This window comes from Syngnathus acus, chromosome 1 (assembly GCF_901709675.1).
Source record: "Syngnathus acus chromosome 1, fSynAcu1.2, whole genome shotgun sequence".
Classification (NCBI taxonomy): Eukaryota; Metazoa; Chordata; class Actinopteri; order Syngnathiformes; family Syngnathidae; genus Syngnathus; species Syngnathus acus.
In genome coordinates this window covers 1,927,785-1,941,595 of record NC_051087.1, presented here as the reverse complement: position 1 = coordinate 1,941,595, position 13,811 = coordinate 1,927,785, and the positions used below count along the sequence as shown (strand labels likewise).

Here is a 13,811-nt window from a genome sequence, read left to right as displayed (position 1 = left end):
TGAAATTGAATAATGCTAAAAAAAAATGGACTCATCCCCGCCGTCTACATTTTTTAGCTACGATGAATTGAAAACACGCATGGCAAATCAGTCACGTGTGCTATCGGTTTACAGGGGGACACGGTTTATAGTTTTAGCGGCGCGGCGGCTGAGGGAAGAACCCCGGCGTGCTTTATGCTCCAGCTGGGGGCGCCTCACAAATCTTCCTCTCTAATGGCAACGATCACACTGCGGCCTTTAAAAGAGCTTTGCGGGAGAAAATGACGACAATTCCTCCAAAACGGGCCTCTTAAAGCCTTGATGTCTGTTTGGGAGGAAAACCAAAAAAAAGAGAAACTTAAAAGGCATCACCCTTAAGATTAAGGATAAAACTATTAAGACCTCTGCCAAGGGCAGACTGGTAACTATAATTACTAGTATGGAATCCAAGTAGCTTTATAAGAGATTAGACTCGTTCCTTCATTCGTTCTGTGAGCATCCTTGTACAGTATTTCAAATAAAGGCTGGGGCAAAAAAATGGCGGCCATTCATTAGTTTTGCGCGCAAGTGCTAAGATGCTAATGGTGTCCTCGCATTGTTTGTTAGCATGAAGCTATGCGGAATCGGTTTTTAAAAATACACCACATGTAATACTCTTAGTTTTATGTTTAGTTTGATAGTCAAATTGAACTGGAAGTGGCAGGAAGCAGCTAAAAGCCTCTTTTTTGCAAAACTGTTTGCTACGGTGCCGCCATTTTGTTCACTGCCACCCTGCAGTTCGCGCACATTGTAAAAACTATGTCCGCTCGTATCTCAAGGTGACAAAGTAACTAGCAACCAGTCCAGGTTGTCTCTCGTCGCTGACTATTTTGTGTCTTGAACCTTTCAAGTCCCCGCAGTGTGTTTGTCCGCGATAGTGCGCGCACTTCATCATTCTGCCCGCGATGGGATTCATGTAAGGAAAATAATTATTGAGCTCCGGATCAGGACACAACATGTCTCTCATCTCCCGAAAGAAGGTCGGGGGGTGTCCTATTTGCGCCTCGCACAATGCACATTAATCCATCAGGAGTGGTGAGCCGGAGTAATTAGTCATAGGACGGATGGTAACGTACGGTGGGGGTGGGCACGGGACAACCTCTGCCAGTGTCGGGAGGGAAGGGGGTGACAATGGGGGTCCTAATGACGACGGAGCGTGAAAGATACCTCGACCGCTTGCGCTTCCGCAAAGGCCATAAATTATTCAGCGCTCGTTCATCCCCGCTCGGGGCCGTGTCCTTGGCACGATTTACTGCCGCGCCGTTGCTGCCGCCGCGCTTCAAAATAACAACAATTAAAATAACAAAAGGGGGGGCGACGTGAGGTGGATCGCGCCGACCACTTTTGTGTAATTACTAATTAGTGCCCTCGTAAAAAGGCATCTGGACAGCCTTCTCGTTAAGTCACTCAAGAAATACAGCGGAGAGGCGGGTTTATACACTTTTAGCAATGATGTTAACAGGACACATAATTAAAAAGTTGAGGTTCACCAAATGCTACCACAGAACGAGTGATAATGGCTCTTGTCCCTATCCCTGTTCAGATTTAATCAATAATGCAAAGAGATAAGAATTACAACCGGATAGGACATGGTGTGCCGGATGTGGCAAAGCGGCCCCAGAACATAACCTTTGTGATCACAAAACAAAACTGCCCTTCAAAAAAAGCACCACAACACCTTCATTTCCAGCAGAAAAGATTCAATTAGGTTCAGGATATAGCCATTAAAATTAAAAAAAAAAAAAACTTCCTGGTTAACTGTTGTGATGAAACAATGACAAAGAATTTCTTGCCAAAATGGCTGCTTCAAAACAAAATGGCCGACATCCGTCTTCCCAATATAAGACCAGCAAATTTCATTTTGACAGGTCAGAATGGTGTCCGTTATTTTCTTTTCTTTTTCTCTTTACTCGCAATTGAAGTTGCTCTTTTTTTTCTCTCAATGAAAAATAGCTGGCCTTAAACACAAAACGCTCCTTCAACGTCCTCCCGTGGCCTTTGCTGTGCGTTTAAGACAAATTATTTGCCATCTACGATCGGCCGTTTTAAACGCAATGGAATCTTTTTCCTCCCGTCTGCGAACGTTTGAGCGAGTACGGCAAATGTCGTCGCTATGTAAATGATACGAGATGACCTTTCTGGCAGCGAGCGAGCGAAGCCGCTTTCATATATCACCGCAAGTGACTGCACTTGGGCACAAACAGTCATACATAACCTTTTCCACTAAATTAATTTGGGTGTACGGTCAACGAGAGGCGCCGATTCCCCGGCCCTCGCTTATTTGACATTAATGCCGCTCGCTATTGGCGGGCCCCCCCCTCCCCTTCAAATTGCTCAAATGCGAGGGGATCTTTTTTTTTTTTTTTTGCCGCCATTTGCATATAGGGCAGAAATGGTGAGATTGAGGATTTGTCATGCGGGGCGATCACTGCCAGGCTTTTTTGACAAAGAGCCGGCGCTCCGGCGAGTCGTCGCCAAGAGTCAAATTAAAAAAATAGAGGGGCAAACACCTTCCCGCCCGAGATTGTTTGCTGTGATTAAGTCCCAGCCGGGTGATTTCCCTTCCCGGACCTTTAAAGAGAGCATCTACATGTGTGTATGTTAATTCACCTTGGCTAATGTTTGGGGGGGGAGAGGTAATGTTGGGTCACGGAATACGATAGCGGCTAGCCAACGACACCATTTGCTGCAAATTAGGAAAAGGCTCTTACTTGTTTAATAACATTTATTGCCGTTTCTGCGACTAGCGCGTCTAATCGCAGTGGTTAGCCGTGTAAAACGGTAAAAAGCGCCCTTATTTCTTTTATTTTGAAAGTAGAATTGCTTTTCAGACGCGAGACTTTTATGGTGTGATGTCTTTCCACCATGTCGCGTAAAGCTGTCCTTCAAAACTCATTTATGTGCTAAAACTAAAGAAGAAGAAAACCCAATCGCCTTTATTTTGTTTTAATTTAAACCTTTACTGTTGTTTCTGGTACTGAAGGTGTCCAAGAATAGTAGTTGTGGTGTGTTTTTAGCGACGACATACTTTGATTTGTTTGAATGTTTACTTGCATTTTTTGGGGTTGCGTAATGTCAGTGGTTTGTGGCGCGTTTTTATGAAATACGCCAGTGTAAAACTGTCCATCAAAGCAGAGACATTAGCCAAAGCAGCTGACTTGTGTTTTACAAACTGAAATTTCAGCATGTACTTAGATGTTAACTCATTCACTGCCAACCCAGTTAATATCTTTGACGTTTAAAACCGTCAATGGCACTGAATGAGTTAAAGGGCAAGATAATCACACAAACTTTTTTGTATATATATTTTGGACAAAATGTTTTGTATTTTCCACCTAAAATAAATTAAATATCTCACAGAGGAGGCTTACTAATGATTTGACATGCCAATTACCACCGATTCAATTCAAGAGCTTTCAAAAAGCACTCTGGACTAAACCAAGACGCGGCGATGCTGCATGCGAGCGATCAAAGCGCTCCCCGGGGTGGGCGGGAGGCTCCCCGGTACCCCGCCACTAAATGAAAGCATGCAAATTGAGCCCTAATTATCAGCGGCTTCATGCGCGCCTTTGCAATTAGCAGTAATTACCCTCGTAAAAATCCAGCGGAAAAAAAAAAGGTGGACAATTACGCAATAATTATGACTATTTTCTCAAGAATCTACAACTACGACGTTTAAGACATTAAGTTGTAAATAATAATCAAACGTGATAGTGTGAAGAAAGGCGACAGTTTGTAAATACACGGCGAAGCTGAAGTGGCCCCATCTGTATTTTTGATGAAGCGTCACATTTTTCCTTGGTGTTTTTGACAACAGGCCGTTATGGCCATTATCAGCGCCGCTGGCCGGGTAATGAGGGGCATCCGTCGGACCCGGGTTGCATAAATTCCGCCATTACTGGCCCATTTTAAATAATCCCCTGACCTCCAGCTTTCAGAGATGCTCATTGAACGGAGGTGACAAATCTGACGGCTCAGCCCCGCGTGTCCCGTCACACCCCGAAAAGTAAGACAAAAAAATAAAATGGCGGAGGAGGAGCTCAGGTTAGATGGGGATAAATAACTGAGAGGGGGATAAAACTAGAAATATACAACCATCGTTTAGAATAAGTAAAGTAGTCTTTGAAGGACAACAAAAATGTTTGATCCAAGCCAGACATCATTAAAAAGATGATGATGATTTTTTTTTTTTAAACTTGGCAGAGTGAAGTTCTAAAGGAGCTTGTTTTTGTGACAACACTGTTTAGCGATGCCTGCTATTTGGATCATATCAAAAACAGCCGAATAAAAACACGGAGGCTCATCCTCCGTTTGCTCCTCAGCGCTGCTAGCAGGAACTGCTGGATTCCCAAGATAAAGGCCATATTTGGGAAGGAGGAGGTGGGGGGGGGGGGGGGGCAAAAGTGGCAAAATAAATGGCCTGTTGGCGCCCGGGCGTAATTACAGCTGCGGTTTGAGTGTACCTATCTATCAGGAGCAAGAGGAGGTGCTGAAGGTGTTAGTCAAAGGAGATAGCCTTTGACTAACTACTGGCCCCTGACAATCGATACACGCCACATATTGCACCTGGCGAGAAAGTGTTAGGAGAAGGGAGGGGTGGGGGGCGACGACGCCTCAATGGTTTTTCATTCAGATATTGATCAGCCTAGCTTTTATCGTGACCTTGGCTATATACTTTCTTAAGGGTATATGAAAGTCATAAATCTGAGAGTTGCAACAAAAGTGCAGCCGAGAGCGGCCATCTTTCATTCCCGGCGCTGTTAAGACTCGACTTACGACGACCTCGGTCGGCCGCCCATTATTCTAACTTCCTTTGAGAAATGTTTAGTTTGAGTGCAACTCGGTAGATTTAATTTGATTTGACTTTTATGACAAACATCTGCTTGGAGTGTTTTTCCTCATAAACATGTAAAATAATTGAAAATGGATGGTGCCGCTGCGCAAGATTTCAAACCGACCTAAATTTGGGAATATTTATTCGGCTCGCAGCTGTTCCGGAAGCGGCCGGCAAACACCGTCAACCTTTTTTTTTTTTACATGCGGCAAAAGGATGTTGTCTTTATCTCTGCTAGATGAATCTTTTCACTCTGCCTTTAACACGTCTTCCTGCCCGTTTGGTGTCACGCATTTCCGAGGGTGCGTGTAAGCTAAACGCTGATGATCTCCATTGACGTGCACAAGTCCTATTTCCTTTTCCAGCCCTCCGCCGGTAGCAGAAAAAAAAAAAAATTTGCACGCGAAGGGGGCGACGTAGACGCAGTGCAGGCCTCGACTTGAACGCGTGCGATACATTGACAATTATGTATCATAATTGTGATTTAGGTCTGGAAAGGAGAAGCGTCCCGGGAGAGATTCATCAAGCTGCCTCGGCTTCTCCTGCGCGCATTTGTCTTGTGGCGTGTCCTCGCCGTGGCGTGTGCGCCGTCTATAGGAAGCTCGCCAGAAGCGGGGTGAAGCTCTTGTTCCGAGTCAATTTCATGGTCAAGTCTCAAAACAAGTAGCAACCTTGACATTAGAGGGCAGAGGCAAATAAGGTCAGGATAGAATTTGGGTGAATTTCGAGTGAGTTGATTTTTGTGAAAAAAAAAAATAAAAATTTAAATAAAGGCAAAAATAAAGCAACTTGATGTTGCTTTGCTGCAATTCAAACATTTATTTGTATTTTTTATTTTTTTCTAGTATTTTACTTGCTTTATTATTTTTGGGTGCATATCTGATGATGTCTGATATTTGTGTTCAAGGCAAAAGAACAAAAAAATTCATCCAAATGGCTCTGAATCCAGTTTGTTGTATATTTGAGTGTGTACTGCTACTTTCTCCAGGTGGCCAAAAAAAATGACACAGCACAGTATGATCCAGTAATGCCAATATCAATAGTTTGTCCATTACAGGTCAGCTAACTGTCCGGCCAAACGGTTACAAAGCCGTCCGTTTCCCATCTCGCGATCAATACGGCCCATACTGTTTAAATTTTGCCCGTATTGATTTCCTCGGCGGCGCGCCGACCTCGCCGAGCATTCGTCTTTTTTTTCTGAAGCGGCGGAAGATTTGATTTAGTGGGGAAAAATTGGAGTGCATATCACAAAGATTTTTCGCCGGGGCGGGCGGGCGAGAGTGTGACAAGCCAAAAAGATGGATGTCCCTCGGCTGGGAAGCCTCTAGCCTAAGGGTGTCCATTAGAGCGCCTCTGCTGCAGAAAATGAGCTGCTCGTATGAGGGAGAGGAAAAGAAGGGGGGGGGGGGGGGGCTAGAATAAAGCCAGAATAAAAAGGGATGCTGATGCAGCCATAAAAAAAAGACGGTCTACAAACACCAGCGATATGGGTTGTATCCCTACGGGCACTTCTCAAATTGTTCCGGACATAATGTGGATCATAAAAAGAAAATTGCTCATTAAAACAATCGACTTTTATTTGTGTGTCCTCGATTGCTCCAATCTGCACCGCTCTGATTGGTTGACGTCACGCTATCGACCCCTGCTGAGTAGGGACTAAAAATAGTACCTGCTGGTATGGTTCTGTATTCCAATTTTTGGTCAGCTTCCATCATATCGGCCGACAGATCGTGACCCGAATAAACACGGCGTGCATCGACTGCGTCAAAGCGTGCAATGTTCGGAAATGGGACAGGCGGACGAGAAGGGATGAACAGGTGCGCTTTCCGGGGCGTGACAGACGAGAGCGTGAAAACGACGGATTCTGCCTTTTGTCTGGCGGGCGGCAATCCTCGGTGGACGCCAAGCGCACAAACATGAAGACGGAGGAGGGGAAAAAAATTACAGCTCACATAACGCCCGTTTCCTCGAGAGGCCGCGGCTGCCAGGAAGCTGGATATTAAGACACAAATTGCGTTCAGGCGGGTCACGATGATATTAGACGGCGGCGACAATTCCCAGCAGTCGGCCGGGAGATAATATTTTCATTCCCCGACTCTTTATTGAAGGGAAACTTTGGGGAATACGCCTTTTTTTTTTTTTTTTTTTTTAAATGGTGTGTGCGTGTAACAAAACTGTTGTAACTGCTGCAGCATATTGCCTTTGTTTGATTCGAAAAACGTCTTCCTCGAGAATGCTCGTGTTCAATTTAATTTTTTCGCAGAGCACATTTGTCAATTGCTTCCATCCGTTCCATTGGTGTATATTTTTTTAGCTAATATTGTACTTTATATCTCTATGTTGTGCATTTTTTCTATCCATTCTATTTGGTCTATCAGCCAAAATAAATGTCATATTTTTCATTTAATTTTTATACTTTGCACAAGTATATAATTAGAGATGTTTATTTCTTTATTAAATGTGCATTTTGTGTCACGTGCTCCTTTTCTTCTTCTCAGTTTGTTTTTTATTTCTGTTTTTAAAGTATTAACGTATTTCTCGCAACAATTTATTTATGTATATTTTATTTGTTAAAAAAAAAAATAAACGACGACATCAATCCAAAATAATTGAGTAATATTTATACACTGTGCATTTTTTCTCAGATTCTATTTCTGTCGAAAGATTGCATTACATACTGTTTTTTTTTTATTCTTTAGTATATGAAAACATTTCTCACGTGGGGCTGCAGGTGTTCTTTTTTTTACGATTTCTCCGAGCCAGATGTTCCCGCAATGAGAGCCTCGGCCGCTGTGGTGCGAAAGTCGCGCCGCCTGACCTTCGCAGTAATTGACCGAAAATATTGACGTAACGGCACCGAACTGATTGTGATTTATGAAAAGAGAGCCGGCTCTGCGAGGCCCCGCGCCAATGACTCGGCGCGGCCATCGGCGGCCATTAGGAAAAGCATCAATAGCGGCCATGTCGGTAATGGGAGACTTTGTGGAGAACGCCGGCTTCCATTTGAATCGGAACGGCCTTTGTGTGAGTACGCTACAAGAAGAAAAGGAGAAGAGGAAAGAGAGAGACTTGGACATGGAAGTACATGACGATAAAATGGATGGGGAGACAAAAGGGGATCCAAATGGCGTCTGTCTGGAGATTGCAGCAGCCTAACAAGCGTCATCCCATGAGCGGGATGCATGAGGAGAAAATTTGTCATAATCTGTGATATTTATGGCTGTTAATCTGCATTTCTTTGTCGTCTTAAATTTAATATTTTGTATTTGCATATGTGTATTATTTAAGTCTTATATATTTTTTAAATTGTGTCTTCTATTTTGAAATTATGTCCACTTTTGTTTTTATGCAAGTTTTGCTTTATTCTTTTTATTTTTTAGCACTTCTTTTTTCTAATGTTTCTGATATTTTATAAATATCTTTAAAGATTAAAATAGAATGAAATAAGGAACAAAATGAAAATAATGTTTGAAAAAATACCTTAACTGATTTAAAAAAAGAAAAGAAGAATGGTGTGGCCATGTGACCTCTCCCAACCAATCAGCAGAGGAAGAAGTCAATGACGACCTACCTGCCAGAAGAAGCTCCCCAGGGTCCGTGTTTGTCGGTGAGGATGTTGACGATCTTCTGGATGAGCTGCGTGGCCATCACGTGGTCTCGGTACTTAGCGGCCCGGATCAGGTGATCGCACATTTTCTCCTCGTCGCGCTTCTCAGCTGAGTACTGAGCGCAGTGGGACTGCAGGAAAGAAAGTTCCAAAACAATCAAACGGTGCTATTCGCTATATTTTTCTGTGCAATTTCTCAACAAAAATGCACAAAGTTGCAGTGAGTGAGTGAAGGCGGCAAAAAAAAAAAAAAAAAAAAAAAAGGAGTAGTGTTGGTAATTTCAGTGCTGGTGTCAAGTTGATTAATAACAGTGGACACATGGCTACTTGTGCCCCGCGGCACAGCCAATCACACCATAGCCGGGACATTTTTCTCTGCCGGAATATGTTATCGGGATCGAGTCTTTCCTGTTTGGAACCGATTCACGACTCCAGTGTCGACTTTGCTGTAAGAAAATTAGTCTTATGAGACAATGATACATGGCAGCTGGTTAAAAACGCATTTCCTCCCCAAAAGTTCACTTCATAAATTGCTTCCTCTTCATATCTGACAGAAGATCCATAGAGATAAATCACATTAGAGGAGGCTTTTTCTGCCGGCGTAAGCGCCTTAATTATCAATCTATGTCTCTTTGTGCACCACGGCGGCGGGCCTTGACCCCGCGCGGCAAGCGTGATTAAGAACGAGAGGAAAAGATGGCTCGGTAAACGGCCACAAAATGGTGGCTGCCGGTGTCATGCGACCAGCATGATGATGCCAGCGCGTCGACCGGCGATGGTAAAATTTCCATTCCGCTTGTCTGGGATTTGCCAAAGGTAAAGCGGGAGCATAAACACTCCATTGAGCAAAGGCGAGGTAGGAATGGTTCCGATTCAAAACCCCCCCCGCTCCGCCCCTCCCCCATCCAAAACACATGGCAAGCACCGTGAAACCACACCGTTAGGCTTGTTTATAAGCGGGGAGACGAAATAGCAGTTAACTACCCGGGGTCACTCCCATAAAGTGGACTTGAAAATGTTAATGAAGGTGGGTCAACGTGACGGAAAGGACAAACGCGCCAGTCTTTTCGGTGGCGGGGATGTTGAAGCCAGCGCGCAAACTCAATTAAAGTTCCGGGTGGCTTGGCAAACTCGCGGACCGATTTCTTGTTGATCTGTCAAATTGGTGTTGGGAGCATATTTTTTCTAACAGAGTGAAGACTCACAAATTTGTCAGTTTGGGCATGTCGAGGTCTCCCCCGAACGAATTGCTCGACAGAATGATAATAAACAGCATGTGGGCCTATGCTGACATTTAGCAAAAGCGAGTACGATTTAGCCGTGACACCTGGCGACACTTTAATAGCGGGCAGCACCTTCCTCGGCCCGGCCTGGCCCGGCAGACGACGTCTCGGCCGAGACCAAAGCAAAACAGTTGGCGTTAATCGAGTCAATTACGCAGATGCGCGTCTCCCGCAATTCCTTCAGCGCTCAAATAAATAACAGTGGATGTATTTTGGAAAGGAGAGGGGAGGGGTGGGGGCTCCGGGAAGTGACTGTGAGGTGGAAAGAACAGGGAGCACCTCCAAAAAACACCTCAGTGGCCACATGGAGTGTGCTGAAGCCGACAGTCCAAGGTTACTTTTGGACAAAGATGGCGGCAAATGCAGAGTGATGGAGTTGCGGGGAGGAGATGAAGAAGCTGCCATCCAAGCGCGCTGACCGTTCCATTAAAGACGAGGCGAGACGAAGAAGAGGAGGAGGAGGAAGATACTTTGTGCTGTGTTAACCTTGATGGCCGCTAGCCGGAATCTCTTTCGACTGGATTAGATTTTTTTTTTTTAAGCCCCAAGAGAGGGAGGGAGGAAAAAAAAAAATCAATAGTGGGTAGCGGCGGGATGACAGCAGCATCATTCCAGAATTGAAGCGGCTGTCAGCCATTGTCATTTGCTGACTTTTGTTCGCCATTGTTCTTTTAAACCCTCATTTTTCTCGGGGCCCATTGTCGGAATTCCCCGGTGATGTTTTATGTTGCAATTTGGAAACTCCGGGGCGAGGGGGGGGGGAGATCAAGTGCGAGACGGTCTTTTGTTTTTGTGAAAAAAAAAATAACGATTGGCTGACCTAAACCCCCCCACCCCCCTCCCCTTTTGTGTTTTGGCCATGTATTTTGCATTCTGGGCAATCAGAAAAAGGCTGCTTTCCCCGCCACGTTCCGGACCGCGTTTGTTGTAAAGCAAACCCCGCGGGAGGACTTGTCAACGCACGTGAGAAATTGGAGACCCTCGCGGAGCGACGGCCCGGCGGATGTGCCGCCGAGCGTCAAGAGATTGCAAATCAAGCATGCTCGTGTCTTCAAACACGGCCTTAAAGCTCGTCTCCACTGTTTTCGTCTGCGGCAACCTTCCTCTGTCACTCTAATTGATAAACAGAGGGCTGATAGGGCGTAATGAGCCTGTGTTCTCCTGCCAATTATGCCGGTTAACCCTCCCAACCCAGCGAGAGGAGGAGAAGGAGGCGTCGTGTGACAAGTGCAGCATTTGGATAATGATGAGAGGGAGAACTGGCGCTCCCTCTTCATTCGCATGCTGTGTGTGACGCTTATGGCGACAAGGTGACCTGAAAAGTTAGAAAATAGAAACAAGAACGGTTTACATTCCTGACATCGAAGCGGGTGGACCTGTCTATCATGGCAAAAAAAAAAAAAAAAAAAGAGCAGTTTGGTTGTCAGGCAAACGAATACAATTGGCTCATATTTGAGAATTGCCCTCTTCCAATTTAATTTGGATGTTTCTATGTGTTGGCAAAAGCGCCGTTTGATCTTTCAGTCGGACTTGCCCAATGAAAGAAGCGGCAGAGGAGGTACCGGGAGACTTCATTACGCTGACAAGACAGCGGGATGGAGACAGTTGTGTTCCCCCGACGGTCTTCGGCTGATGCAGTCTGCCGGGAAATGCTCGCTCAGCGCAAAAGAGACGGCTAAAAGCGCTATTTTGGGAAATGAATTGACTATAAAGTCGGCGTTTAGTGTTAAGAACAATATTGCACTTCAATGGCCACTGCTAAACTAGCTTTGTGGTGTCTGGACATGAGATTTTGGTTTTCTTTTTTTTAACGGCGTCAAAGTTTGTACGTTACATCTTGCGCTCAGTCGGTGGCAGTTTATTTTCCTTTTTTTTTTTTCACATTTGGTATTTTACTTGCAAATATATTTATTTATTTTTATTTATTTTTTCTTGCACATTTGCTTAATTTATGCCATTATTTCTGTAGTTAATATTTGCGGGTAAAAAAATCTTAATTAAGTTTAGGAAATCTCTGAGTTTTAAAATTAAATGAATTTTAAATAGAAAAAAATTTTCTTTGATGCTTTTAGCAGCAGCGGAATAATACGCCGCAAGAATCATCAGCTCAATGTTAATGTCGTTAATTTGTGGCGGGAGGGCCGGGCTCATTTTACAAGCTCAGCGGAGGGCGGACAATGACGGCAAACATTAATTAGCGTGCTATCGTCTGGCTCTCATTGTATCTCTCCGAGCGCCGATTCAATTACTCCATCTCACAGCGGGAGGATAAATCCAGGGAGTGTAAAAGAAAAAAAAAAAAGTGAAGGGGAAAAAAAAAAAAAAAGGATGAGAAAGAATCGAAATGACACGGGTCTTGCTCACGCTTCCCTATCTGGACCTTCTTATCTGCCCTTGTGGCCTTGAGAGCACCACATTTCATCCCTAATGAACAGCCCCATAAAAAGAGAGACTTCGATCCCCCCCCCGTTGTTCTGTTTTCCTATCTCTCCAACCCCTTCCTCCCTCTTTTCCGGTTCCCCGGCGAGATATCGCCGTCTATCATTTGTTGTGTTGCGATCTGCAGATTCCCTTCACATTAAGGATCCTATTAGATAAAGAACCTTAAAAGGTAATTGGATTTCCCCACCTCACCGGCCCCCGTGTCAAGTTATCTTCATCGCTAGTTCGCTTTGAGAGCTTGGTAATAACTCAAGTCCCTGCTTTGAGGATTACTCCGGTTCCGTCCCGCGGAGTTCCACGCGACGTGTCACAGAGTTCACGAGAAGAACTAAGATGTGTTTTGTCTCAGAAGCACAAGGGGATCAGAAGAAAAAAAAATTCCAAACACCTCCAGCTGGGCAGGGAGGTGTGCGGGGCATGTTTCATTGCTCCGTTATTTTTATTATAGCGTGGACTCCATCAGGCTGAAACAGAGCTTGCAAAAAATCAATAGCGTAATATCAGAGCGCGACTTATCAGGGGCTCTCACTTCTTGTCGGGGGTCACTGAGGAGCAACCCGCATTTAGGGTGGGGTGGGGAGTTCAATTGTAAAAAAAAAAAAAAAATAGTTTTAGGAATGGACAACAGGCGCTGTCAATTAAAGACAAGTTACGGCTTTCTATTACTCGTCATTATGATGGGACCGGTGCGTGCGGCTGATAGTGCAGCTTGGCTGGAAATCATAAGCAACCCTGGAGGACAGAAACAAACAATGGCTAGCAAGTCTTTGTCTATCATGCTAGCTGCACAAACCATCTAGTCCCGTATGGACTGCCTGCTTTTCGTCTTAGCTCAAAAAGCAGTCAACGTTTGACCTACTTTTAATACCTGAACACGTGTGGACTACAACCGGCCTCCAGGTCATTAAGTGGAATTTAAAAAAGTGCCAATAACAGCATTTAAAAAAAATAAATAAAAAAAACTATTAAATGGGAACGTATGAGGGGAAAATGACCATGGAGCGAGAAATAACTTTCAGATTTGACAGTGTTGGGTGGTGCCAAGGCCTGCAGTCAACCCTCCAGGCTAGAACCTCTCAGGTCTGTCTGCAGCTTTTAACGGCAGGCCGGGTCCAGAGGAAAGGCGAGGACGCCGTATTCCTGTCGCGGGGCTAAAATACACCGCCGGCGGGAGGATAATGGACAGTACAGGAAATGATTGCGAGCAGATCTAGAAAGCAGAGGGCGGGGATGGAAGAAAGGTGGAGCGGGTTGGGAAAGAGTTCCCGGTGAATGGCCACGTTTGTGCTTTAGCGGACGGGGGTGTGACGGCTACGCCACATTAGCGCAATGTTTGCTTAGCAACATGCGCCCGTCCGCCACCAGCTTGTTTGGGACGGACCCGACTTGACGGGCCACGCCGAGTCAGCTCCTCGGAGATGCCGAGTTCTTCTTGCTTTTCACGGCTGGTGTTTTTTTCGCACAGCAGAAAGATATGAAGTGTCAGGCCCGTTTCCTCAACTGGACATTAGAGTCATGGTTTCCTTGTTTGAAGTGTTTCATCAGATTCCAAAGTTCCCAAAAAAATGCTACGTCAACACTTATGCTAAGTCAAAATACTAAGTCAAAATAAACTTGACTTACTGCT

The 13,811-nt window shown here is 44.8% G+C and overlaps 1 protein-coding gene across 5 annotated transcripts in view; it reads right to left on the bottom strand.

Annotated features, from left to right (window-relative positions):
* The window catches only part of lrba (LPS responsive beige-like anchor protein), a 98,116-nt gene that overhangs the window by 47,826 nt on the left and 36,479 nt on the right, over positions 1-13,811 (bottom strand). For all 5 annotated transcript variants that reach the window (XM_037253277.1, XM_037253448.1, XM_037253544.1 and 2 more), the window contains exon 36: positions 8,424-8,590. In XM_037253277.1, the coding sequence (XP_037109172.1) occupies positions 8,424-8,590 (167 nt within the window). The remainder of the gene's footprint in view (positions 1-8,423; positions 8,591-13,811) is intronic.